The sequence below is a fragment of the Phytophthora cinnamomi genome (genome assembly GCF_018691715.1).
Source record: "Phytophthora cinnamomi strain GKB4 chromosome Unknown Contig112, whole genome shotgun sequence".
Lineage (NCBI taxonomy): Eukaryota > Oomycota > Peronosporomycetes > Peronosporales > Peronosporaceae > Phytophthora > Phytophthora cinnamomi.
This window is the reverse complement of record NW_027151045.1, coordinates 345,474-372,447: the sequence shown is the minus strand read 5'-3', so window position 1 is coordinate 372,447 and position 26,974 is coordinate 345,474. Positions and strand designations below refer to the sequence as shown.

The following is a 26,974-nucleotide window of genomic DNA, read 5'->3' as shown; positions in this document are numbered from 1 at the left end:
ACAGTTTAACACGAACGATTTATTTGTGTACTCTTGTCATGATATGGTCCTAATTGGACAGACTCGTGTAGGTGTCCTAATAGGACTGGACACAGCCGCTAATAACGATATGTCCTAATAGGACAACTAGCTGTTGGTGTCATAATAGGACAGCTCGCACTCAACACGTTTCTAGTGTCCTAATAGGACAACTCCCGGGAGCCGGTTTACGGTTGTCCTAATAGGACAGCTCTCAATCTCATTTGTCCTAAACCGAGCTGCGTTGTCCTAATTACGGAACGGTTTATGAACAGAATGCAAGTAATATACGGCGAATTTTAGGACAATAGGACAGTTTAGGACGCCTATTAGGACGTGTTATCTTTTACCCTGGGATCGGAAAACTGTATTTTGTTTGGCATTTGGCGATACCGTTGGCGCCCCCTGTAGCCAAACGCAAGCCAAATTTAAAAGCTCGACCGGTACGGTCACTCTAACCTCGCTTTATCTTTGTCTTTCGATCGCATCACGACCGGGCACCGAGCGAGCTGCGGGGAAAGATTATGAAGGAGATCGAGCCACATACACAGTCCAATCGATTTATGTACAGTACGAGTTAATCTCATAAGCGAGGAGCGATCGCTATGATTGCACGAGTTTACTGTACATGTAAGCTTAGTTCGAAAAGTGTACATGAATTGTGCATTTCTGTCATTTTGCCGACACCTTCGTAGGACTTGGGGAGTCCGTTAATCTGAGTTTGGAGGTCCCTAAATGTTTGAGGATAGGCAACTCAAATCTTGGACGAGTTCGATCATCAAAGGACGCGGTCCTTTCAACGGGCCCCAGGTTGGAGCCCAAGCAATGTCGGCGGCCAGCAGGTCGGTTGTGGAGTAGAAGGGTGCTGAATAGTTAAAGACTTTTAACGACAGAAAAGTTAGCGGCCGCGCCATGCGTTCATACAAACTCAATGTTTCGTCATATACTAGCTTTTATAATAATAGGTCGCCTAAGGGTCCTCCGACAGGACCCTGCCGTACTCCTGCGTAGGACCTCAATCCCCGAATGTCGCGAAAATGGGCGCCATTCGTCCTACAGTATTGGCCTTCCGCAAGTACTTCCGTCGGACTACAGCTCCCGCTCCTAATTCTCCGTTAGTGCCATACTAATCTGACCCGGTAACCTAATGTCACCTTAGTAGATAGTTGTTTTACAAGTCCGATTCACCTGAAAAGCTCAATACAATCGGGGCAGGCAGCGAGTGCACGCAAGCCAGAATTACAGACGGTTACATGTGTGCTCACCAGTCTACGGTAGACTGGAGAGCAGCCAAGTGCAGCTCATCAACTGGGTTCCCTGCGGCAACATTAATCCGTATACACGGTTACTTCGGCTTGTCTGTGTCGTTCCCATCGTTGACCTGATCACGGATGATCAAGCCAAGCACCTGGCTTCCTCGGCTCCAATCCTGGCAGGATTCCTGCCCCCCGGTGAGGAGTCCCACTTTGTCTTTTGCTCCGAACAGCAAAAGCAGCGACCCCGCGTTTAGGGACAAGAACCGAGCGACTATGAACAAGCTGGTGATTTTGGCGGTCGTGGCGCTGCTGCAGGTGACGAGCACTAGCGCGCGAATTGAGGCCCATAAATTCGACCCGGAAGACAAGTGCCCGACACTCTGCGAGCGCGACTACGATCCAGTGTGCGGGTCGAATCGCGTCTTGTACGCGAACAATTGTCTGTTCAAGGTGGCGCGCTGCTTGAACCCGAAGGTTAAGAGGAAACACAGGAGAAGATGCAGGAAGCCCAAGCACTTCATTTCACGTGTCCAACAAATGACAGAGTGAGAATCATCGGAGTCATCTTGCGAGGTAAACTCTTCTAGTCGAAAGGAGTAGCCATGTTCTAGTGCGAGCCCTATACAAAGATAATGAATGGAAGACGTTCTGCGCATACTAGTGTGTTAACGTGCTGAGTGAAGTCTGGATTGAGGGGCGGAATGATTGAAATTTCACCGTTGCTAATTATTGTACTACGTATTTGCCGCTTTCAGTAATTTTGCCGCCCTATCAGGACTTCTTAATCGGACTTTGAGTAGATCACCATCGTGCTAAAGTCAGCTTATGAAACTGCAAAACGGACGTCGGGCCGAATAACTTTAGCCCTCAGAACTACTTTAGATAGCAAGATGCAAGAGCTCCTCTCAGAAGAAGGCACGATGCCTAGTACGGTTCGTTGCTGATCTTCTTGTCAACATTACCAGTCGATTGAAAACGCTGTACGAAGAGTGCGCTCTGCCATGCAAGCACGAGTCGTGCTGCACGACAAATACCATATGAACCGGAGTGTCGTACACATGTAGCAAAATAATAGTCCTCCATCTTAAGTCTTGGGAGTATGTCATTGTAAGCGAGAAACCCCGAATGGCAGGGTGATTCGCGGCATTCGGACTTTATCGTCCTCTAAGGACTGCAACTTGCTTCTAATCTGAGGATTAAAATTAGCACAGTAAGTCCCACCCTGCACCCTGTCTTATTCTCAGTTTAAGACATCGCCCTTGCCAAAATGTGTGAAAGGTACAATAGTATAATTGTTGTTTTCCTCGAGACCGCTCTAAGCACAGCACTATACACTTATGTCCAAACGTGCGCGTTTCATTTCATTTGCTCATCAAAAGGTATGTTCAGTGAAAATCGTTGCCCACGACTCGTGATGCGGCAGTGTCACTCTAATGGAGCAGGCGTAAATACATGCAGCGCGGAGTCACCATGAAAAAATATGATCAACATGATAAATGTTCTCGTGTGATTGAGCATCTAGAAATCGATCTCGACATGCGCACAGTACTAAATGCCTAGGTGATCCGGTGGAGAACAATTCTTGTTGTTGGGATAAACCATCCAGGCTTTTGTGCTCGCTATGGCTTCCACCGTTAGACCTGTTGTCCCGATCCCGCGTATTTCTCTCTCTATCCTAACTTAGCGTGGCAGCAAGTTTAACATATACAGTATTTCGAATTGTTAAATAAATTATTGTGGGGGACGTCTGTATTATACGGAAAATTGCTGAACAATCGAACCAAGTGCATCGCAAATATTGTTGTCTCACATTGCCTTTCCACTTGGTTCCCAAACAAAATTGTACATGTACCGGTACAGTACTCATAACCTTACCAGCACAGAATTCTAAGCGTAACCGGCAAACACAAACCCCCTGGGGGTTTTGGGGGTCGTAGCGACGGTCAAGCTGCTTGGTAGGTGTGTCTTCGGCGACAGCGAAACGAATTGGCTGTGCGTTCCAAACGAAGCGAAAATGTTTAATGTATTGGTTTTTCGGCTCCGTTTCTTCGATATAGATTACCGCTGTATGTACTCGCCACAACAGCAACACTTGTTTTTTTGTGCTCAGCGCTACACCAAACGTGGACTACTCTGTGGAAACCGTGGCGTCAAGCGTTTGAAACCCAAGTAGAGTGGCGACTGTTGCTCTTTCCGAAGCCGCGATACTCAATTGTTTCAATCGCAACACACAGTTTTCGAACGCATTCTCGAACATGTGGGGTGCGAAGATGGTAGGTTTATACTTATTATTTTTGTCGAAGATACTTACAGCGCTCGTGCAACTCGCGGTGCTACTATTCGTAATCGGTCGACGAACCGGAGGTCGGTGACCAAGCATAACCGTTTTTCTCCCAGTTTGCTAGCACGATAGCATCAGTGTGAGAGTGTTTCTGCGCCTCCAATAACTCGGATCGGACGATGCCACTTGCAGGCATACTTCGCACGAATAAAATGCACCGGGGGCAAACCAGCACTGCTTGCTCGTAGATCTTTGTCTCACTGCAGTTAATCATCTTGATCTGACAACTTGCCCGGCAATAGGCCATACCGCACAGCCACGCCTCGCAGAACTCACACCGATTTCTTGGCGAGTCGTTCTTTGCGCCCCCTTTATTCACAGCTTGAGACTGTTGCGTGATGACTCCACACGCAGCGCAGCCGAGCCTCCGGGAATCACGTTGTAACTCGCGGGTCATTACCTTTCTATTCTTTAGGCACCACCGCAGCTTCTTGATTTCAATACTTCGTGGTACGAATTTCCACAGGCACATCGCTGCTCGACAAACAGTCCCCAGCTTCACACTATCCGGGAGGTGAGACTTTACGTCCACGACGAGTTTGCTGTAAATACCCACCGAGCCGTCCGGCTGCTCCCAGAAAACTCGAGCCTTGATCATGTGCGACCGTGGCAATGAAGCCGATCGAGGATACGTTTGTTCCAGCGAAACTGATTGAATAATTTCGTAGCCGATACGTTTCCCGTTCGAGGAGACCACTTCACCCGTGGCAAATGCTAACACAGTTTCCCGGGGACCCAGGAACATCGTATACGGCCAATGTTGCGTGTTCACGAAGCGACTTACTGCAAGAAGGTGGAAAGGTTTTGCTTGAGTAGGTCTCACTATAGTCTGGTGATGGCAATGAGCCTCGGCGCGTCGACCCATTACCACACTTCTCATCTTTTGCGTTTCAACGTCCGGGGTCACCAAAGCGAGTAGCATGTCGTCTAGTGAGCACTCAAAGACTCCAATACCAACAACCGCGACAGGATGTTCCCAGTCTTCTCGATGCATCGTTGGAGACCATGCCGCATTGGGGCTGCGATCAGCGTACAACGTCGTGTTCAGATGCGACTGGAGCTTTTTCCATCGTCGGTTGTCCAGGCGAGCGAGTTTCGCGTTTGGAGCCGCGTCCAAACCAAGTTCCTCGCACTCGTAAAGGGTTCTATCGAGCAGGTGTGTGGTAACATCTCGACAATACTCCTGGTCTTCCGGTGATAAATCCAGCATCTTCGCGCGGACCACTCTATCGTGGTCAAAGCTCCTGTTGCACAGCACGTCGGGGAAGCAGAAGTGGCCAAGGTCCAAGATGCTTCAGGCGGAAGCCTTCAGCTCTTGCTCGATTCGACGGTATCAAATCAACGAGATTGATTCTTGCGAGCAGAGACAAGGTCTTGGCGTTAAACGTCATGACCTCCGCCATATGTGTCCAAGTTTCTGGGCTTGCGGTGCGGCCTTCAAAGTATCTAAGCAATACGCGGGTGAGCTTGGCCTCCACAACGGCTCAATCGTCGAGGATTGCAGCCTTGAGGTTGCTAAGGATCAGGATATAGAGTTGAGAAAGATAGTGGCGTTTTTAGATTCAGCTTACCTCTTGACATGACATGTGCTGAGCAAATATCCTTGGTACAGGCAGGTGAAGTTCGCAGATTGATCGTTGTCTGTTTCGCTGATTACAGGCCATTTCAATTATGATGGACCCGCGCGTGGACTGCTCACGTTCCTTTTTGCGGACGACTACGGCAAGTTGTCGTACGGGTTCACAGCGACTGATCGTGTATCGTCCATACGAGTACAGCCCAGCCAAGCCACCACTGCAAGTGAGCGAGAAGTGAGCTTTACCCGGCCATTCAACATTACGATGACCAGAGCAACGACCAAGAAACAAATAGTAGCCGGCTGTATGAAGTCCGCGACAGGCTGGCTCTGGGTGTCAACTACAGGTTGGTCCTATCCCTCATTGCGCACGTGCTGCTGTAGCATGTAGCCCAGGGCTTGTGAACGATAACTTCTAGGAATATATGTTTAGAATAGTCTTACAGAAGGCTGTTGAGAGGAAGCAATATGCGTTTACATCTGACAGCCAAATGGCATGCCAATCCAGAAACAGGTCTACACCTCCATCGCGAATCGGCTTCGGCTGCCGCATGAATGACGCGCTGTTCACTCTGCAATGATTTCCAGCGCTAAGTATTCTGTAGGTAAATGTCTCGGTACTTAAGAACGAGGCAACAGTGCAAGCAAAATTGCAGGACTGAAGTATACGGTGTGCGCGCGTTAGAAATTTGTCGTCGCGAGGGAAGCCTTTGCATTTGCCCGCATTCCGCAGTCGTTGTTTAGTTGTTACACGTACGATTGCACGTCGTGGCGTGGAACATCGGTCGCTCTTTTCAGAACGCAAGACAAAGATATTAGTTAGCACCGTCGACTCGATGGCGTCGAGAAGCACGGTGCCAGCCAACAGAAATCAAACGCGGACGTGAAGGCAATGCGATACATATTCCATTCGTTGACGAGGTTTCGGTGGATACCGTACGAAAGTCTTGATCCAGGATTACATATACTGTACCGTACTGTACAGTACCTGGTTTTCCTGTAAATCAGCTTGTAGCAAAAGCTTTCTGGGTTGCCGAGTTGTCGAGTTGCCGAGTTGCTAAGTTGCCGAGCACCAACTTCAGACTCCGCTAACAAACTGCGCTGGGCATCCGAGACTGATATGAGCAAACTTGCAAAAGAAAGTGTCCTCAAAGTGTCCTCTTCAACCTCCCCAAATACAGCGCGGTCCACTAAACGATCTCTCTCCATTTTCGCCAATCGCATCTCTTCTTTCCCTTTATTGGCCAAAACCCCGCCATACAAACGCCAGCTGGGCGGCAGTTCGCAATCGCCGACGTGGCAGCACTGGGCTCGGCGGCGCTCAAGATGGCGCGGCTCGACTTCTTCCGGTGCGTGCTCTCTCCTTCCCCACGCAGCCCCAGCGCGCCAAACTCCGTCCACATGACCTCCCTCTCGTGGCGCTTCCCCCCACCCAACTCTCACCGCGTGACTCCCTCTCTTCCGCGCGCAGGCACCTGCCGGACGACCTGCAAGTGCACACGTACAGCGGCTCCTTCTTCTCGCTGCTGTCCTTCGCCGTCATGGGCCTGCTGCTGGTCACCCACTGGGAGGCCTATCGCCTGCAGGGCTCACGCACCACCGTCGTCATGGACGAGCACCAGGAGGACCGCCTGCGCGTCAACTTCAACGTGAGTCTGCTCAACGTGCCGTGCGCCGTGGCCAGCGTGGACCTGGAGGACCACATGGGCCAGCGCTTCACGAACCTCACGCGCCACATCCGCCACTTCCGCCTGGCCGCGGACCGTCAGGCTGGCCAGGTGCGGCGGCTGGACGAGGTGGTGATCGACAACCACGAGAAGGGCATCCCGGTCTGGGGCGGCGTCCACCGAGACACGCAGACCAGCGTGCACTACTCGACGCCGCTCACATCCAAGACCTTCGACGACTTCATGGCCAAGTACGAGCTCGTGCTCGTCAACTTCTACGCACCCTGGTGCCCGTTCTGCCACCAGCTCCACCCCGAGTGGGAGCGCGCGGCGGCGCAACTGCCCGACCACCCGGAGTACAGCGAGATGGTCAGGATGGCCTCCGTGGACTGCACGGACCCCGAGGCCGTGTGGCTCTGTCGCCGCGCGCACATCCGCGCGTTCCCCTCCATGCTCATCTACATGTACGGCAGCACGTCCACCAGGTACATCTACAACGGCCCGCGCAAGACGGAGCACCTGCTGCAGTTCCTGGACCTGTTCTTCCGTCGGCTTGAGCCCGACGCCGACTTCGCAGAGGAGGTGAACGTGAACAACGACCGACTGGGACTGCCGCTGCCTGTGCGTGTGAACGAGGAGAACCTGGAGGGCATCGACTTCAAGAAGCACCGCCCGTCGGTGTCGATGCAGACCGGCGCGGTGGAAGGATGCGAGATCTCGGGAAGCATCAGCGTCAATCGTGTCCCCGGTATGCTGGTGTTCACGGCGCGCTCCGACGAGGTATCGTTCAACGCCCAAGCTGTGGACGTTTCGCATATTGTGAACCACTTCTCGTTCGGTCAGGTGCGACGCACCGAAAACTTGTTCTCTGGAGGTGCCGGTCTGCTGGCTGCGCCGTCAAACCGTTACCCGCTCGACAGGAAAACGTACACCATTGAGAGCGAGAACGTCACGGTGCAGCACTTCTTAAACGTACGTACATGCTCTATCCAAGGGAGTACTGTAGTATCGCTTATGTGGACTGACCTTTATCCTGCTAATTCTTGCGATGATCGAATGCAGGTGGTTGGCTTTGACAACCAGGACAACACTAGAAAGACGCACCTGCAGCAGCGATCGTACGAATTTTCGGCGACTACTACGCAGTATGAAGACAAGGTGCCATCTGCGCTTTTCACCTTCGACATTTCGCCGTTGGTGGTCCAGATCACAACAGACAGCATCCCGTTCTACCACTTCATCACGCACCTGTGCGCAGTGATCGGCGGTGTCTTCACAATTCTTGGCCTGGTGGACTCTGGCGTATTCCACGCCATGAACTCCATCAAGAAGAAGCAGCAGCTTGGCAAGCTGTCGTAGAGAGCGGTAAAGTTCATTTGCCCACGCAGTGTGCGGTGAATACCCTTACCCATGCATGTAAATGCGAACACAAAAAAATAAACAAGGAAATCACACCAATCTATTTCATTGTCCTAGTAATACGAGAAGCAATATCCTCCCCGAGACGTGATGGTCTTTAGTCTGGGACAGCGGCTATTCACTTAGGCCTTTGTGCATCGAGGTAGTACTTGACAGCATCGAGTTTTCTGTAGTGTTGGGTAACCGTGAAGCCCCACACATAAATGTTTCCAACGGCGCAACCCACCGAGATCAACATCAGCGGTAAGAACGGGTACCGGCTACCAATTCGCGGAATGTAGGGAAACACTGCAGCCAAGAAAGCAAGACCCGCGAGACCAGCGAGGAACAGTCGTTCGAAGGTTGACATACGCACTGCCGTGACCTTGATATGACGTTCCTTCAACGACTGCTTGAGCAGAGGAACGAGCACCACCTCCGCCAGCAGAGCGTGGCATGCACCCAGTAGCACCTTGGATCCCTGCTCAGCGGGCGTGAACAGCAGCGGGAAGAGCGAAATCGTAGCGACGCCGGAAGCAAATCTGTAGAGCCTCATGCTAGCGACGCTGTCGGCGGCCATCAACGCCATCGGAAGTGTCACCTGAAGAATAGCCTTTTCGTGCACGTGGTATCCGAGCAGGAACGAGCACAGCATGCAGTACGCAAGAGCGCTAGTGAAGAGCGACGAGTCGGGGTACTTCCAGATACTTCGCAGCACAGGGGTCATCATGGCGAACGTCAGAACAGCACACACCAGCGGCGACACAGTGGGAAGCACGGCAAACCTGGCCTCTTGTACAAGTCCACCGCTCATAAGCGCGACGCCCTCCGTCGACGGAGGGAATCCTAGAATCACCAGCACCTTGTCGAGAAAAGCGTACAGAGCCCATACATTGGGGGCCCAGTACGCGTGACACAGTCCTCTCTGAACCGGAAACAGCCGTGACAGGATCTGCTTCATGCCGGCGATCGGGTCTTCGTGGTCCCACAGAATGGAGCCGAACGCGAACGCGAACACCGCCAGCACCATGACCCCAAGACGAACGAAATTGACGAACGAGAACACCACATTGCCGTCGTGCAGGTCCTGAATCGTCTCGTGCACGTCGGTGCTCGAGATGGACCTCTTCCTCAGCAGCTTCCCGTTGGCGTCCTCGTCGTCCGACGACGACGACGCGTCGGGCTTCTTCACGTAGCAGTAGTGCCCCAGTAGGTAGATGAAGTAGAGCGGCGCCGCGTACAGGTAGATGTGCTTGAACATGAGCAGCACAGCGTACAGGAAGGCGCCTTGCAGGTCCTGCTGTAGCCGGAACTTGGTGGCCGACAGGATGAGCAGCCCGAGCAGCATGCCGTTGTACTGGAAGTGGATGTGGTCGACGTACAGCAGCCCTGCGTCCAGCACGGTGACGAACATGACGGCGAGCCGCTTGGCCCCGGAGAAGGCCCACTCGGTCGTGGTGACCGTGGGCCAGGACGAGCAGTAGGCGTGCAGCGCGTAGAAGAGCACCACGTCGGACGCGACGACGCTGAGCCGCTGGAAGAGCAGCACGGAGGGCGAGAACACGGGCGTGGCGCTGATGACCAGCATGCTGCGATCCACGGCGGCGGCCGCAAAGCTCAGCGCGTACTCGAAGTAGGCGAAGAAGGGCGGGTAGTCCAGCGTCCACTCGCTCGTGGCCTCGTGGTACCAGCGGCGGCGCGGCAGCTCGTGCGTGAGGCTCAGCCAGTTGCGGTGCACCTCGAAGTCGGTGCTGGCGTAGGACGGCAGCAGCAGCAGCTTGAGCGCCACGGAGAAGGCGAAGAGCGCCACGAGCGGCGCGTCCAGCCGCTGCTTCAGGCGGCGCGTCTCGGCCCGGGACGTCATGTCTTGCTTGATGCACTGCGCAGCTCGTGACCGTTATCGTTACGATGATGATACATGTTGAGCTGCGATTGGCGGAAAAGGAGGAAGGGTCTGGCGAATCACAGGGCGCAAGCAAGTTGAAGTTGACATGCATTCCTGGGTCTCTGCGGGATACCCCCGTTAGGCAAAGGTTCCTGCAGTTGGAGGGGACGAGTCTGGGGAGGAACATGGGAGGGCGCAACCGAGAGCAGGCGGCTTCGTCGGCTGCAACTGATTCGGCTGCGGAGCGGAGCTGCAACGAGCCCGTGGCCAAGAAGCAGAAGAAGGAGCAGCCCGATGACGACGTGCGCTGCGGGACAGTGTCGTCCAAGCTCACAGAGGAGCAGCACAAGTACCTGCTGGTGCTAGACAAGACGTACCCCAAGTGGAAGAACCCGCGGACTGCGCCGCCCAAGATCTCGTACGGCCACAAGTGGGCATATCCGCTGAGTTGCATGCCTGCTTCCCTGACCTCAAGGTGGAGCGCAACACGCTGCAGGGGGTCTGTGATCGTGGGAGACAAAAGCGGGAGCTCAATCGACTCCGTCGGTTCAAAAAGCAGCACAACGTCAAGGTCGACAAGGAAGGCACCGCGGGAAACTCGGCGCAGAACGAGGAGCTGAGCGAGTTGATCAAGCAGATGGAAATGATGGGGAAGGAAGTGGAGGAAGCACGGAATGCGAAGCAGGAAGCAGAAGAGCACAACGCGTTCTTGAACCGCGTTGTAAGCGTGAAAAACGAAGAAATCAAGGACCTGCAGCTCAAGGTGCGGGCTGAAAAGAAAAAAGTTGCGGTGTTTGGAAAGCAGCTGGAGGCTGCAAACGCCGCCAATACGAGTTGCAGCACATGCTCTACGAGAGCATAGAAGACACGCAAGACACTCAAGACGGAGGAATCTGAGGAGCCGTAAGAATATTGTACTGTATGTCAGACAGCTCGCGAAGTTTTGCTTTAAAAATATTCAAGCGATTTTTTTGTGAGTACAGAATTTTTGCATACTGTTGCCCGGACAAAAAAGCAGGGGAAATGTGATAAGTCGAGCACACATTATGACGTTGCAGAGTTTCAATTTGAACGCAAAGAAGAAAGGATATGGAGACGTCGCCACCTGTAGTGAAGGTTGAAGTGACACAGCAACAGCAAGCTAGCGCTGCAGTGACGCCGGAAGCATCTCAAGCTGCTCGCTCAGAATCACGATCAATGAATGAGAAGACGATGCGGGCAGCGACCAAGAGGCTTCCACGACGGATGTAGCAAGTGTGGTTATCCAGCGCCCGCGGCACGAAACTGTAGAGCACAGACGAAGTCAAGTTAAACCCCTCGTCATGACATTTGCACGACAAGTAGAATGTCTCGATCACCAGCTTGAATTGAGTACAAAAACGAAAAGCCAAGCGCTGTTGTTGGCAAGAACATGTGCCGATGCACTGGTTACATTAAAGAAGAGAGTCAACGACTTGGAATCTGATGTGGAGTTTCAGGACAAGCGCGCGAAGCTGATTGAGATGAAATGCCGTCGTGCAGAAAGGAAACTGTATTTCTAATGGCGCAGCTCGAACAAGCGAAGGCGAAGAATTTGGAGTTGGTGAAAGACGTAGTGGAGGCCAATAATAAAAAGAAGCTAGGCAATCGGCTTTACTAAGAGATTTTGAGCGAGGCGGAGATGATCACAAAGCAGGAGTGGGTCGATGAGGATCAAGCAATCACTTTCGTGCGTTTATCTCTTTTTTTTTCAGCTAGTTCAATCTGGCCAGCTAACTTTGGGGGCGAGCCCTTCCCAGCGGGATTTCGTCTTAACTCGCATCAACCTTGAGCCAATGCCGTGATCTAAGCAAAGCTGCTGATGGCCGCTCAATAGCACACTTTTGTTGAACCTTTGCAATGTAGTGAAAAATATCTTCTCGGTCCCGCCAAACATATAAGGCTAGGAAAAGCAGCAACGCGATGACAATTAGGAGTTCATTATTGATCCGTCACGGATAAATGATAACTTATGGCAAGTCGGACGCGAAAGTAGCTTGACGTTTGGTTTGAAAGTTGAAGTGACTATCACTCCGAGCTCTCAAAACGTGCAGAGCTCTCTTTGCAAAATTTCCCCGCCATGAAGAAGACGATCAGAGAATGGCCGCGTGGTCGTCATTGACATAAAGGAAGTATTGTCCGTCGCGTACCTGAAACGCTGCATCATCAATGAGGCCAAGATCGACATAGCAGCCGATCTCCTCACGCTCCACTTAGCCCGGGTGCACACGGCGTGGCTTAACAGACGAAGCGGTGATTACCAGCAGTAAATGGACGCGATATTGCTGCGAGAAGAGAATATTATGGATCCGTGCGACCAGATTGGAGATGACCATTTCAACTTCCCGGATGTGGCTCACACTCTGAGCCTCATCGGAAGAGGTGATGTCCACGTTCTCGCGCAGCTCCCAGAACGCCCCAGATGTAACGTAGTTCTTCTCTCAGTTGTCTGGAGCACCCTGACGTGAAGTTGCTAACATGTGCGGACATTCACGTGACGAGTCACCAGGCACCGGATCGACAGCACCGCCAAACGCCCCGGCTGCTCAAGGTATAACGCGCTCTTCTTTTGCAGTGAGCCTGGATCTAACCTGGTTGATTGACTCACTGATCCAGACGAAAGAACAGCCCTGGTCGCGCAGGATCCGTCGTCGAAACGTAGGAAGCTCTCAACAGTACTGCTGTATTACTTGGACATAAGAAAGATTGCATGCAGAGCCACAGGGTATAACAACGTCTTGCTGCTATACTTTCTAAGGGTATGTGCTTGTGTGTATCTGTTTATTCTCTATTGTCATGTCGGGCGGGGACTGAAGAAGTGGACAAGCAGAGAACGCCAGGAAGCTTGCTGGGCTGGTGCTGGGCTGAGCTAGGCTCAACTTTGGGCTGGCTATCGCCTACCAAGTCGCCGTCACCTTCGCTCCAAACGAAGAAAAACCAGTAGCTGACGTATTGGCTGCGTTGCTGTACATGTGCGGATTCATATTCAACCTACTGCGAGCAACGTCAAGCTACTTTCGCGCACGACTTGTCGGGACGGAAGGTTGAGGTCGCAAGAGCAAGGTGCAGCTGGAAAACAAGTCTACAGGACACGAGTTATAATGCGTTTACGATGGAGTAATAATGAACGCGATTTTGATGGTTTCCACGCGTATTCACATCGTTTACAGCTTAATGCACTATAATACTTCGCTTTGGCTGCAAACCGCGTGCGGATCTTTTTATTAGGTGTTAGCTGGCTGGGTTCAGCTGAAAACGCCGCTATGCTAGCGCTGGAGATTGTCGGCCTCCCTACTTTGTTATTTCTGCTATGTTCCCATTTTTCGTATTGCATTGTTCAAGATCATCCTCATGGTGTCAAAAGCATTTATGATACGCCTTCTAAGCATATCAAGCAGTTCCATCAAACGCCACTAGATAACAACCTTGAATCTTCGCGCATGTGACCCGGAGCTAGAAGACTTCGTTCTCCAGACCTGTAGAACCCGGGATAAAGCCTTTTTGCCAACAGTGAGAATATCTAAAGCCCAATTGAAGATACAATGGAAATTCAATGGAGAACCATTTTACAGTAGATCACCGGCGTCGTTGTGGGGTCAGCACAAAATGCGGGTTTAACCGACATGCATTTCGTTAAAAAAAAAACTATGGCAGTAAGTGTAAAGCAAACAAATAGTTTCAACTACACGGCATCGTCTTGTAGCGATTCGCTACTATGCGAGAGGAACGACATCGAGTACCCAACGAGTGTAAGAATGCATGCCAACTGACTGGCTGAGCGCATTTGGTTGAGTCCATGGTTGTTGTCTGCACCACGAAAAAGCATTAGCGCTTTTACTTGCATGTGTCCATGAGTGTTAACGATCCAAGAACGCACCGTAGTTCCATAGCACTGTGTCCGTATTGTTGAGCTTCATTGTATCGGTGCAATACTTATCTCCCAGGTTAAGATCCACACACTGTTTGAAAGGCAAAAGAGAGGGTAAGACGCTGTACAGCACTCGCCTCATAACCTTATGCACGTACATCCTGGATGGTCAGGCGCTGGAAGTCATCGATAAGAGCCAGTCCAATAGGGATGTACAACAGAAAACCGATCCAGAACAACGTCGTAAAAACCACCTGAATGTAAAACGTCCGCTTCGTAGACGATTTGGGGTCATTCCACGGGTTGAACACATTTGTAGAGGACAGCGGCACCTCGGGCTCTTCCGATGTGTAGTAAGGTTTGCTAGCACTCGTGAGGCGAGCAAGCTTAAAGCTGGCAATCGTCTGCGGGAGTCGTTGCACAAAAAAAATCATAAGTGGTATGCTCAATCGTCCTTCATCTAAGCAACTACAATTACGTACATTAATCACCAGCGCGATTGCCTCCAGCACGAAGAACCAGTACGCAGCGTACTTGTGAACATCGGGGTAGCTTGTCGTGCTAAAGAAAGCCAGAATCGGCAGTCCAAACGCCGAGAGGACACCCAATACCCGAACAACCTCGCTGTACTTTCGGATCGTCGCCGCGTAGTGGTTGTCCGTGTTATCACGGCACCCCCTCTCCACCAACTCCCGCTGGAACTCGTAGTTGGTGACCCACGTGAGGATGAGGGCGACAGCGACAGTCGTCAAACCCACGCAGAAGATCGTATACCCGGGAGGGTCTGTAGCACAGAGCAAAAAAACACAAGCGTCAGAGGATCTGCATATAGATTTCATCCACGCAAAACCATGTGTAATACAGTACCTCTGCCCGTGTCGGAGAAGTAGGGCCAGGCCAAGCCGCCGAGGTAGATATCCTTGGCCTTGGCGACGGACACGCACGTGATCAGCGTCGCGATCACCACGGTCGTGGCCACGATGGGCGCGGCCCGAATGCCGATCGCGTAGGGCACGAGCGGCATCTTGCGCGACTTGTTGCTCTTCTGCGGCGGCAGCAGGCGCTCCTGCAGTGGGGAGTTGCCGAGTGCCGTTGCGCCGCGTCTGGCGGAGGGTGACTATCCTATCCCGTCGTGCCGTCGAGTTGAGCTCCCGTCCAGACGTGAGGTCAGAACCAAGCGCCATGTGGGAGCCGCTTCAGATGTGTAACGCAAAACTGTATGGCTACATTCACTTCAACGTGGAAGCCGGTGCAACCTCCATTTCAACTTGGGCAATACAAAACCCAGCACAAAACGAGACCTTCAGCGCTTCTGGTGGTTGACGACGCGCATGACGATAAGCGTGGCCACGCGCATCGCAAGCAGGATGCCCACCACAACAGCCACAGAGCGCGTGGTGTCCTCGCGGCGCGCGCCGAACACTGCGTCGACGTACGAGGTGAGCGGGATGTTGGCCACGGCGGGCGGCGCGTCCGTGAGCGGTTGGCAGCCGAGCGGCCAGTGCGAGACATCGATCGTGGTGTTGGTGGCCGTGGCCGCTAGGATCTGCTCCACTTGCTCGTCCGGGCAGTCGCCCAGCACCAGCGCCGTGAGCACCTCGAACGTGTAGCGATGCGGCACGATCTGGAACAGCCACTTGTACCCGTCCGGGATGCTGGAGACCGGCGGGTTGTAGCCCATGAACATGAGGAAAATCGAGTCGAAGAGCGACCCCCACACGGCGGCGAGCTCGATGCTGGGCATGGCGAACGTGAACAACTGGCCGAAGTACGTCTGGAATAGAATGTGCACGGTCAGCACCAACCAGTAGACCAAGACCTGAGCGAAGTCGCCGTAGGCGGAGAAGCCCGCCATCGGGTAGAACACGCCCACGAAGATCAGCGACGCCAACGCAGCACATGGGATCTCCACGACCGAGGAGGCGGCGAAGTACCATAGCGCGCTGTAGGTCTCGGAGGCTCGCTCGCGGTAGAACGGCCCCCGCTCTTCAAATGCTAGAGGCAGCACGTGAACGTAGGCTCCGACGCCCAGGAAGCATGTCGAGAAGAAAATCAGCCCGACTGCACCGTTGGCACCCTGGTATGAGGTGAAGTTATTGCTGCCCGAATACACCAATCCAAACATCAAGCCGAGGGTAAATGCAGTCACCATTCGCGTGAATGTGTAGAACGGAGTACGCCAATATAATCGCGTGAATCGGCGAAGCAGCATGGCAAACTGCAGTCCGTCGCTCGCAGCTCGTCGTTGAGCAAATGTCACGGGTGTCACGCGGTCTGAAGGCATGAACATCCCTGGAGCAGCACGTTTAGCATCCAGGCGCTGCTTCAGGCGGCTGGCCTTGTATGCAGCGACAAAATCCACACTGTCGTCATGGTGCAGACGTGAGATATCGGAGCACACTGATGAAGCTTGCGACGCATCCAATTGCTGCAATCGAGGATTTCTAGCTGCTGCTGGTGCGGGCGTTCGGAACTTCAAAGGCAGCGTCGACTTTGGCAGCGTTTTCTCGACGCCAGCGCCAATCACGTCCAGCATCCAAGTGGCTGGGTTGTCGCCTGGTTTGAAGGTCGATGTACTGCGAGGGAGGCCCAATCCTTGGAAGTAGCTTATCAATGCCTCGCCCCCAGGTCCCAACTCGCCAAAGAATACCGTCTCGCCACCACGCTGCAGCAGTAGAAGGGAGTCAAATAAGAGGAAAACCTCTGTGGAGGGCTGGTGGATGGTGCAGATGACCGTGCGTCCCGAGTCCGCCACCTTGCGAACACCATCCATGAGCGACTTTGCCGCCCGAGCATCCAGGCCACTGGTCGGTTCGTCAAGAAACAGCACACTGGGCTGGGCAGCTAGCTCCACTCCGAGTGTCAACCGCTTCAGCTGCTCACTCGAACTCCCGCGAATCAACTGGCCAGCCACATCATTGAGCCCAAGTAAATCCAAACATTCATCGACAATCTCTTCCACTCGCTCGGGAGCAACACGGTCACCTTGGCGAAGATACGCAGAAAACTGCAATGCCTCTCGGAATGTCGATGCGTCAGAATGCACATCTGTCTGCTCACAGTAGCCGGTGCAGCGACGCACAGCCAGTTCGGTAGCATCCACTCCATTCAGCAGCACACGACCTCGAAGACATGGAGCACCGGTCTTCTTATTGCCTCCTTTTCCACTCTTGCGCCCAGCCAACACGTCCATCAGAGTCGTCTTACCTGCCCCAGTAGACCCCATCAGTGCAGTCATTGTGCCGGGCAACGCGTAGCCTGTGACGCCTTTCAGCAGCTCTCTGGTGACCATTTCCTTGCTTCTACCTGGTTTGGATCGGGAATCCACCGACACGGGACGACCAGGAGCTCCCTCGACACCATGTTGATCTTGTCCGGTAGGGTCCGGAACAACATCAGCAGGGACAGTGATGCTGTACCGCAAGTCTTGGAAGGCGAGAGTGACAGCAGGAACTTCCCATCGAGGCATCATGCGTACGAGTATGTCGCCGGGGTCGGTACGCACACCTTGTGAGGCGTTGAACGATTCACCCGAATCTCCATTTTCGCCCAGGACACCGGCACTAGGCGGCAGAAAATCAGACAAATCGCTCTCAAGCAAGTCGTCGTCCTCTCCGTGGGGTGTTGACAGCATTGCGTACGATTCCTTTGGTTGTCTCGGTGTCGGGATGGTATCCGAATACGAAGCTGGTAGTGGAGGGGGTAGCGCAGGAGAAGATTCGTGACGACGGTATTCCAGCATCGCGTACGACAGGATCATGCTGCCAACGTACACATTCAGGAGGAAAACAATCCCCAACATAATCCATTTGGGGTCCGATGGCACGTCGTAGAGTCCGAGAGAGTACTCGCCCAAGGTCTGACCCTGGTACATCGTGCAGTAGTCGATTCCCCCGTACACGCAGACGTCGAGCTCACCGCTGCGATACTGGCTTACCAGGATTCCGCGCGTTGCCCAAGCGAGAGGATTGCTCCAGTAGATCCACCGCATAGCCGACGGTAGCTGTTCTCGAGAGACAGCAAAGCCCGCGAACAGGATGGAGAACAGCAACGCCAATGTTGACGCCGGTTGAGCCACGTGCAGAGTCGAGCACGCAGCAGCCAGGAAGAAATACTCGCCGATGAATACCAAGATTGTCAGTAGCATGTAGAGCACAAACACCAGGAAGTGCTCGACGGACGAGACGAACCCGCCCATCCAGTAGACAATAGCGCTGAAGAGGAATGCTTCAGTGATCGCGAGCGGTAGCTGACTAGCGCAGGAAGCTAACACGTAGCTGGACGTGCGATAGAAGTTCGCCCCGCGATGCTTGTAGAAGACCTCGCGCGCGTCGAAGAACGCTGCCAAAGTCGCCGATTGACCAAGTCCGAGGAAGAGTGCGCACGAGAACACCACGCCCAGCGTCACTTGAGAGTCGGCCAGGTCAATGCCGTAATACATCGACCCTAGCATCAGACCCACCAGCAGATCGAGCAGCACTCGACCAGCGAAGAAGACTTTGTTGCGCACAAAAAGCCTCAACTGCCGCTTCATCACTGTCCACGTACTGTGCAGATAGGTCTGACGAAATGGCGGCACTTTCAGCAGCGCTTCCTGGTCAAAGTACAGGCCTCGCTCGCCATTCCTGCTTTGCATTTGGCTGTACGCCTCCGTGTCGTTGTCAAGCTGGTCCAGTTCCTCCACCATCGCCTCGTACATTGGCGACATGATCCACAGGTCCGCGAACTCGTTCGCACTGCGAGGGTGGCGACGTCGTCCAGGCATAGGCGCGTGTGGTTGCTCGTACTGGATCTGCTGCGGAGATGCCAAGTCACACAGGAAGTCAGCGAGACCACGTTCTGGAGGACACACGAAGCCCAACGCTTCAAAATACGCCTGGATGTGGGCACGAGGGCCATGGTAAAGCACTTCACCATCCGCGAGCAGCAGTACGTTGTCGAACAGAGCCAGCACTTCAGGAGCGGGCTGCTGCAGCGAAATCACCACCGTTTGTCGCTGCTGTCGAGCCAAGCGGCGTTGGGCATTCACCACGTCGAAGGCAGCAGAGCTGTCAAGCCCCGTCGTGATCTCGTCCATGAGCGACACAGCGTGAGGCCCGAAGGCCATTTCGCCCGTTGTCACGCGCTTCTTCTCGCCTCCAGAGAGGCCGCGAGTCCGTTCGTCACCGACGATGGTGCCTTGGCAGCGAGTCAAGCCGAGTTCTCGCGTGACCGTCACCGGGTCTCGCTCACCGCCAAGATACGTCGTCGGGAGGGCACGAGGATACTCGAACGCCGGTGACTTGGTCACGGTGCCGACAGGTTTTGCATTGGCGTTGATAGCGCAGCACTCGAAGGCGAAGTCAAGCGTCTCCTTCACGGTCATCACGGCCAGATGCGTGTCCTGCTGGGGGACGTACGAGACGCACTGCGGGAGCTGCGCCCTGATCTCCTGCCGGGACAAACCGTTGTACGACACCTCGCCGTCCATTGTCACTCCTTGCACGCTCACGTCGAACCTCCCGCCCAGCAGCTTGAGCAACATCGACTTGCCCGACCCGGAGCGTCCGAGCAGCAGCGTCATGGAGCCGGGGGTGAAGGCGCCCGTCACGTTCTTGAGGATCTGTCGACGCACGAACGTCTTGGTAGCAGTGAGGCCGCCGACGATTCCTCGCACGTGGTTCGTGATGGTCGGCAATTGCTTGGCTGCCAGCGTCTCGCGCCCCATTTGACCCGAAGCAGCTTGAGCTGCGGCGGCAGCTGCAGCAGGCGACACTGGGATATCCACAGCGAGCGAGACATGGCGGAACGTCACGAACAGCTCCGGCACGGCGCCAACAGGTCGACGAGGCGTGAAAGGCGAGTCGCCCCGAGGACCTCTTCCCGATGCACCACCGTGACGGCGAGAGGTTCGATTCGGCTGGTGGCGACGCAGCACGTGCTTCTGGTAGGAGCTGGCGAGCGAGGACTCGAGAATGGGCGTTGGCTCGCTCGACACGCTCGATATGGACGTGCTGAACTCCTTGGACGGCAGCGGCTTGGCCTTGTGCGAGCCTGTGGGCTTCCGCTTGCTGTGGCGCGAGTCCCGGCGCGAAGCTGTCATGGCCGAGCTGGGTCGGTCTCGCAGAGTCAAATGCCGAATGGGCAGCAACACATCGGAGCGAACGAGACGAGAGCTCGCTGGATTCCATCGACGCCTTCCCTCGGCTTGCCTCGACCTCGACTTCGCTCGATACTACTGCCCGACATGACGCGGTCGAGCACCTCCAAACCAGGGAGCAGCCATCCAACTTCGAACCTCTCGGCCAACTCGGCCACCAAACTGTCTTGAAAGCAGGAGCTCCATCTCACCTGCCAACAAGAGGTGAACGACCACGAGAGGAGGAGACTCACCGACGATGACACCAGCATCTGAAGTAGTATTACAGCAAAGTAGATAAATCCCCACTAGGTACCGTGCTCTTATCATACAGCGTCGACGAAGGCCGTGGCTTCGTCTGCGGAGCAGCATTTGGGCATATGTGTCTGAGCTGCCGTCGGGGTGGCGTCGGCCGTGTCTACCGCCGTGCCCTCCTGCTTCTCCTCCTCGGCCAGCCCGAGCACGTACTTGCGCGTGTAGACTCCCACCACGAGCAGCAGCAGCAGCGCGCTGCCCGCGCCCACCAGCAGCAGCACCATCTCGGTGCTGTGCCTGGAGGCCGTGGGGCTGGCCAGCAGCGCCGTGAAGTTCTCGACGGCGTGGCCCGAGTAGACCCAGATGGCGGAGAAGGGCAGCCCCGTGAGCAGCGCGGCCGCGAAGTAGACGGGGAACTGCACGTCCAGCACGCTGAGCCCGTAGTTCTTGACGGCGATGGGGAAGAAGGCCACGCGCGTGAGGAACACGACCAGCACCTGGCGCTTGCGCAGCAGGCTCTGGAAGCCCTGCAGCGCCGGGTGGCCGCGCGCCATGTAGGCGTGCACGCGGCGGCGGCACAGGTAGCGGCCGATGGCGTACGACAGCACGGAGCCCACGAGCTTGCCCGTCGTGGCCAGCAGCAGCCCCAGCCAGAAGCCGAAGATGTAGCCGGCCAGCAGCTCGAAGGCCGTGGACGGGAAGCACAGCACCACGAAGCCCGTGAAGCTGCACACGTACAGCACGGCGCCCAGCGCCTCGTGCGTCTGCAGCCAGCGCACCACCAGGTCGAAGTTGTCGCTGCGCACGAAGCGGAAGAGCAGCAGGCCGGCCGTCAAGCCCAGCGCCGCCACGCCCAGCGCGATCAGCACGCGTCGCAGCCGCGACAGGTTCTTGAGCCGCGAGAGGACCCGCGTGCGGGAGGAGGAGGCGCGCAAGCCTGGCGCCGCGTGCAGCTGCTGCAGCTTGGCCGTGTCCACGTCCACGGGCGCGTACATCGGCAAAGGCTGTCGCTGTCGTCACGCGCGCGCTGGAGCGGAGAGCTCAGAGCTGCGAGCTGAGCCGAGTCGTGCGTTGCGCGCGTGGTAAAGTTACCTTTGCGGCTGGATGGAAATCCTATGGCGAGAGGTCGACGTATTTTTTTCTGTTTGGGCAGCTGCCCCTTCCACTTCCCACTGCAAAGATAGAGGTGATATCGGGGTTGGAAGATGGTATTGTATGGATCCATTATCCTATAAATAGACGCATGGCTGACGCAATATTGATTTAGAGATATCCCTTCTATCAATGTAAAGGGCACTGGTCACGCCAGAAACAGATGCATGGCCCGTCTCTGTCGTTTGTACCGCATGTATCGTCCCATCAACACTTCGTTTCAGTATGCTACAGCCTTCCTGTCATCATCTATCTTTGTAGGGTGTCCGAATACATCTAAGCCTATAAAGGTACTCGAGATAGTGACTCAGATAGTGACGCCTGTTTACTTACGTACACAAGTGCAAGACGCCGCCATGGACTGGCTGAAGAAGAAGAAGGAGGCGGCGCAGCAGGCGGCGGCCAAGATCTCCAACAAGCGCACGGCTTTCCGCGGCCAGGGCAACGTGCTGGGTGGAGGCGACGACGATGACGAATCCGCCGCCAGCGCGCCGCCCTCCGCGTCCCGAGGCCCCTCCATCAAGGTCCCTCCAGTCTTCTTCAACGCCTACCGCAGTCAATAGTCTCCTCCCGCCTCTAACGCGCTCGTTGGTTCATGTGCACAGCTGCCCTTCGCCAGCAGCAAGCCGCCGGCCCTGACCGAGGAGGAGCAGCGGAAACGGCGCGAGCTGCAAGCCAAGGCGCTGGAGCAGCGCGGCAACGCCTGGGAGAAGCGCGTGGCCAACGCGCGCAAGGTCCGGCTGCAGCAGGAGGACGAGCGCGAGAACCAGTTCCTGCACGCGCAGCCGCCAGCCGTGTCTGACGCAGCCGCGCCTGCTCCAGGCCCGTCGCCCGTCGTGCTCTCCAACGAGGAGGTCAAGGCGCGCGAGCTGCAGAGCGCGCACCAGCAGATGGGCTTCAACCCGTACGCAGCGACGTTCTCGTCCTCCACGCAGGCAGTCTCGGCCATGAACGCCATCAGCGCTGGGGCGGGGCCGCCTCCTGCGCCTGCAGCCGCACCGTTCCCGGCGATCCCCCAAGTTGCGGCGCCTGGCGGTGCAACGTCCAGCTCGGGCGCAGCGGAAAACGGCGCCGTGTACGTGTTGCTGCGGCAGGACCCAGCATGCGCCATTACAGCAGCCGAAACACTCATCAAGATACTGACGAACGTCATCAAGAGCCCGCAGGTTGGGAATGTTATATGTTGCATCGAAAAGTATAGTGGTTCTCGTGGTTCTCATGTGGTTGCTACTTCCTTTTGCGGCAGGAGGAGAAGTTCCGCAAGGTTCGGCTTACAAACGCGGCCATCCAGTCCAAGCTGGTGGCCGTGCCCGGGGCGATTGATATTTTGGCAGAAGCTGGGTTCATCAGAATGGAGCTCGACGGGGAAGTCTATTTAATGCTGACGGCTGATGCGTTCCAAGCAGAGAGCGTGCAGTCCGCCATCGACCGCACGGAGGTCGCGCTGATTCAACTCCAGCACGATTCTGCGTAGATATAGAACGCAGTGATACCGAGACTCATGAACAAGATGGCATTGCTGCAAATGTGATTCGTACATGTGGTAGTTTTTTACGAAGACACTGAATTGATGGCTTGCCCTATTGCGATGCCCTCATGTTTGTATCTGCGGATAACGATCGTCAAGTTGGCCAGACAGCAAGGCTTAATTAATCCTGCAGTGCAAGTGAGGCCTTGTGCGCACGAAAGGACGCGAAAACGCCGTTTGATTGGCTGGTGAACTTGAAGCTCGCTGTGTGAGACTTGCTACGGTGACTGGTGGGGTCATTTAAGATCGCTCCGCCATGAACAAAGAAGACGACGATGCAGCTCAACACGAGGACCAGGACGACACGACCTCCACTTTGAACGGCGATGAGGGCCAGCAGCCCGACGAAGAGGCGAATATCCGCATCTTCCTGCGAGTGAAGCCGTCCAGGAAGCCCTCGGGCTTTTTCTCCTGGGACGAAGACACCAACATGATGAAGTACGACATCCCGAAAGACGTCGCCGCGGGGCTCATCAACAACTCTCGGACAACGTACAAGTTCCGCTTCGACTCGGTCATCGGCATGGAAGCCAAACAGGAAGAAGTGTTCGACCGAGTGGGCCGACCTTGTGTAGAGAGTGCGCTGAACGGCTTCAACTCGACAGTGTTCGCATACGGTCAGACAGGTTCTGGTAAAACCTTCACCATTACAGGCGGGGCAGAGCGATACGAGGATCGAGGTCTCATCCCTCGCGCATTGTCCTTGATCTTCGAGCGGATGCGCAACACCAACCAGGAGCAGATCATAGCTCAGATCTCGTACCTCGAGATCTATAACAACCAGGGCTACGACCTGTTGGACCCGAACCATGAGTCAACCAAATCGCTGGAAGATCTACCACGGGTTGCTATGCTGGAAGATGAAGACGGCAACTGTCATTTGCGCAATTTATCGATGCATCCAGTGACGACGGAGGAGGATGCGCTCAATTTGCTGTTTTTAGGAGACACAAACCGCGCGGTGAGTGAGACAGCAATGAACTTGGCATCGTCGCGATCTCACTGCATTTTCACGGTCTCCCTGGAGACACGAAGAGTGGGGAGCGAGGTCGTGTTACGCTCTAAGCTGCACCTCGTAGATCTGGCGGGGTCAGAACGAGCACACAAGACTGGTGCTAAAGGACAGCTACTTCGTGAAGCTGCTTATATCAACACGAGCCTACACTACCTTGAAATGGTCATTGTAGCGCTGCACGAAAAGAATACGAAAGGCAGAACTCACATTCCGTATCGCAACTCCATGATGACCTCGGTGCTACGTGATTCGCTTGGAGGGAATTGTAAGACGGTCATGGTAGCCACCGTGAGCCCGGAGAAAGATCAAACTGACGTGAGTTGGATATTGAAACTATGAAATTACGATGTTTCGAGCGCAGGCTAACATTTCTTTCGGTGTTTTTGAATAGGAATCCGTGTCGACATGTCGGTTTGCGCAGCGAGTGGCACGTGTGAAGAATGACGCACGTCTGAACGAGGAAGTCGACCCGGCTGTGATTATTCGACAGCTGAAGGCACGCGTTGCTAGCCTTGAGGAAGAATTAGCCATTCTTAAGGGCGATGTGGTACGTGATACAGGGCTTGTCGGTTGGAATAATCGCCCTGCTAGTGCTGATGATCGGGGTGCTGTTGTGCGATTAGAATGAAGGTGCAGAGCTGAAGGATTACGAGATCGCTAAGTTGCGACAAAAGTGTTTGAATTTTGTAAACGACTCTGAGCCGAGCGCTCACTTATCGATGGGCGAGTTCACATACACCAAGATGAAGGCGTGTTTCGACATTCTCAAGAGCATGGCTAACGCTGCTGGCGCCGCTGCAGCTTCCGGCGGTGATGCTAGCGTACCTAGTGGTGTAAAACTCATTTCTGCAGGTAATGGAGGCAACAATCAAGAGATGGAGCAACGCGTACACGAGCTCGAGCAACTTGTTCAGCAACGTGACAATGAGATCGCAATCATGGTCAACATGATTCGGAAAGAGCACGGAGCAACCATTCCGGAGGAATTATTATCTCGTGGATTTACCGAATACACAAGTAACCAAGACGAGCACCAAGCAAAACCACAGAAGAAGCAGAGTGCACCAGCCAAACTGCCCGGTGACTACGCGTCAACGCTAGTAGTCGATCCTGCAATATTAGAAGATCCTGCTAAGGCATTCGAGGCTTTCAAGGCGCAGTATCCGAAGAACGACGCGATCCGAGACAACAAAATTGCCCTAAAGCGCAAATATGATGCTGCCAAGGCTCTTGCGAGTGAGGTCAACGAGGCACGCAACCAGATTAAAGCTTTAACACAAAAAATTGAGAAGCTTCGAAAGCAGCAAGCCATAGCTGACGAAGGTCTTCTTGACGCCGGAAGCGAAGGCGGAGATGGGGAGGCGGCTTCCGTAGCTGCGGCAAATGCTCGAGCAGAGATGGAAGCTGCTGAGCAGAAGCTCAAAAAACAGATCGACGGACACAAAATCGCGTACAAGAAGGGCTTCAACGAGCTGAGTGAGTTGAAGAAGGAGATTCAGCATATCCAGAAAATGCTTGAAATGGGGCGCATTAAGCTCCAGAAGGACTTTGACTTGTGGTACCAGCGGCAGGGCAAAGGTGCGCTGCTTACGGAAACGTTACTGGCTCAAGCCAAGCCGGAAGCAATTCGATCGAGTAGCAAGCTGGGGGGTCCAATCAAGTCATCCTCACCTGAAAGGCCTGAAAGCCTGCCTCGCAAATCAACACCTCCAGTGGCGGAATCGAAATCATACATCGACTCCAATCGAGCATCGTCATCGCAGTCGCAGAGGTCGTCGGTTGCACGCCAAAGCACCACAAGGTACGCCGAAATGTTGTTTTCTGGTTGGGGCATGCGAGAATAAATGTTTGGTTGTTGTGGCAGTTCTGTCGAGGAAGATGTTTCGGGTTTCTACGAAGCATTAGACATCCTTAAGCGCCGCAATAATGCTCGGAAGTAGCATAGCAAGTCATGTCAATGTTCACGCGACTCTTGTGTACTACGTAGTTAATTGTCAGCAGCAATGGGGCCGTCGAGCTGGCAGAGAAGCGAAATGGTAACTAACAATTCGTGAAAAAGCCGAACAGTGTTCAAGACCTTAGTCGGAACAAGTTGTTACACAGCCCCAATCCAGCTGCCAAATTAGAGTAGCGCGGCGACCATAACAGCAAGCACTACGACGGCAGCGCAAGTTGAAAGGGTGGGGGCTTCGGGGCCTCCATTGCCAGATGCAGTCGACGAACCAGTTCGAGGCCTCGCTGGACTGTTCGTGCGTAGCTTGCTTGTCCCCGGAGACTTCGTTGCTGACCCTGAGTATGTTGATCGCGAGGAAGCCGATCCACTACCACCATCACCAGCCAAGGGTGCTGAGCCATAGCCCGATCCACTAGCATCACCAACCGAGGGACCAGCACCAGACCCTGACGCACTAACAGATCCAGTAGCCGCACCAACCGATCCAGACTTCTTGCCGCAGCGTTGCATGAGTGGGTCGATAACGTTCGCGTACAGACAGGCAGGTCCGATAGTACACTCGTTTGGAGCGACTTGCTTGACCTCGCCGATCGCCTTCATGCAAGCGTCGCTGTTGCACAATGCACTGACCTGCGCGTTGGTCGGCGCTGTCATCGACATGGGGTTGTATCCGGACTCGGCCCGGCAGGTCCTCACGTTTCCAGTAACAAGAAGCTGCGATAACGCCGTCGTGTTGCAAGGTGCTGCAGCCGCAGCGCCGAAAGCAGCGCAGAGAAGCATAATTGTGATCTTCATGGCGCACGATGAGTTGAGTGCGACCGTAGCGGAGAAATCCAATCTGATCAAAGCTCAGCGATAAGGCACTGTTGAGTGTGACTCTCGTCTTTAGTTGTGGCAGTTGGACACGACTGCATCTTCCAGTTGG

The 26,974-nt window shown here is 54.5% G+C and overlaps 7 protein-coding genes across 9 annotated transcripts; 4 read left to right on the top strand and 3 right to left on the bottom strand.

Moving 5' to 3' along the window:
- Positions 1-6,517: 6,517 nt before the first annotated feature.
- On the top strand, positions 6,518-8,217 carry IUM83_16067 (thioredoxin-like protein; the record flags this gene model as incomplete). Its single annotated transcript, XM_067940924.1, has 3 exons — positions 6,518-6,540; positions 6,663-7,830; positions 7,921-8,217. 3 exons carry the CDS (start codon positions 6,518-6,520, stop codon positions 8,215-8,217), a joined length of 1,488 nt encoding a protein of 495 aa, XP_067781898.1.
- Positions 8,218-8,395: 178 nt separating this feature from the next.
- IUM83_16066 (Dolichyl pyrophosphate Glc1Man9GlcNAc2 alpha-1,3-glucosyltransferase) lies at positions 8,396-10,120 on the bottom strand (the record flags this gene model as incomplete). The annotated part of the gene is made up of 2 exons (XM_067940923.1): positions 8,396-8,963; positions 9,042-10,120. The coding sequence occupies 2 exons, from the start codon at positions 10,118-10,120 to the stop codon at positions 8,396-8,398; spliced, it is 1,647 nt and encodes a 548-aa protein (XP_067781899.1).
- Positions 10,121-10,326: 206 nt separating this feature from the next.
- Positions 10,327-11,003, top strand: IUM83_16065 (uncharacterized protein; the record flags this gene model as incomplete). Its single annotated transcript, XM_067940922.1, has 2 exons — positions 10,327-10,571; positions 10,658-11,003. 2 exons carry the CDS (start codon positions 10,327-10,329, stop codon positions 11,001-11,003), a joined length of 591 nt encoding a protein of 196 aa, XP_067781900.1.
- Positions 11,004-13,841: 2,838 nt separating this feature from the next.
- On the bottom strand, positions 13,842-20,109 carry IUM83_16064 (Transposon-encoded protein; the record flags this gene model as incomplete). The annotated part of the gene is made up of 6 exons (XM_067940921.1): positions 13,842-13,966; positions 14,037-14,118; positions 14,186-14,431; positions 14,510-14,811; positions 14,895-15,130; positions 19,526-20,109. 6 exons carry the CDS (start codon positions 20,107-20,109, stop codon positions 13,842-13,844), a joined length of 1,575 nt encoding a protein of 524 aa, XP_067781901.1.
- Positions 20,110-20,471: 362 nt separating this feature from the next.
- On the bottom strand, positions 20,472-21,395 carry IUM83_16063 (ATP-binding Cassette (ABC) superfamily; the record flags this gene model as incomplete). Its single annotated transcript, XM_067940920.1, has 1 exon — positions 20,472-21,395. The coding sequence occupies one exon, from the start codon at positions 21,393-21,395 to the stop codon at positions 20,472-20,474; it is 924 nt and encodes a 307-aa protein (XP_067781892.1).
- Positions 21,396-21,908: 513 nt separating this feature from the next.
- Positions 21,909-23,026, top strand: IUM83_16062 (PUB domain protein; the record flags this gene model as incomplete). The annotated part of the gene is made up of 3 exons (XM_067940919.1): positions 21,909-22,076; positions 22,158-22,718; positions 22,799-23,026. 3 exons carry the CDS (start codon positions 21,909-21,911, stop codon positions 23,024-23,026), a joined length of 957 nt encoding a protein of 318 aa, XP_067781893.1.
- A 310-nt stretch (positions 23,027-23,336) lies between these two features.
- Positions 23,337-26,035, top strand: IUM83_16061 (kinesin-like protein KIF6; the record flags this gene model as incomplete). Of its 3 annotated transcripts, XM_067940917.1 has the most annotated exons (5): positions 23,337-24,410; positions 24,517-24,642; positions 24,719-25,653; positions 25,757-25,807; positions 25,960-26,035. In XM_067940917.1, the coding sequence occupies 5 exons, from the start codon at positions 23,337-23,339 to the stop codon at positions 26,033-26,035; spliced, it is 2,262 nt and encodes a 753-aa protein (XP_067781894.1). The 3 variants fall into 3 exon arrangements, with proteins under 3 accessions (XP_067781894.1, XP_067781895.1, XP_067781896.1); XM_067940918.1 differs by having other exon boundaries at positions 23,337-24,383; positions 24,487-24,642; positions 24,719-25,896; XM_067940916.1 differs by having other exon boundaries at positions 24,719-25,896.
- Between the last annotated feature and the right edge of the window lie 939 nt (positions 26,036-26,974).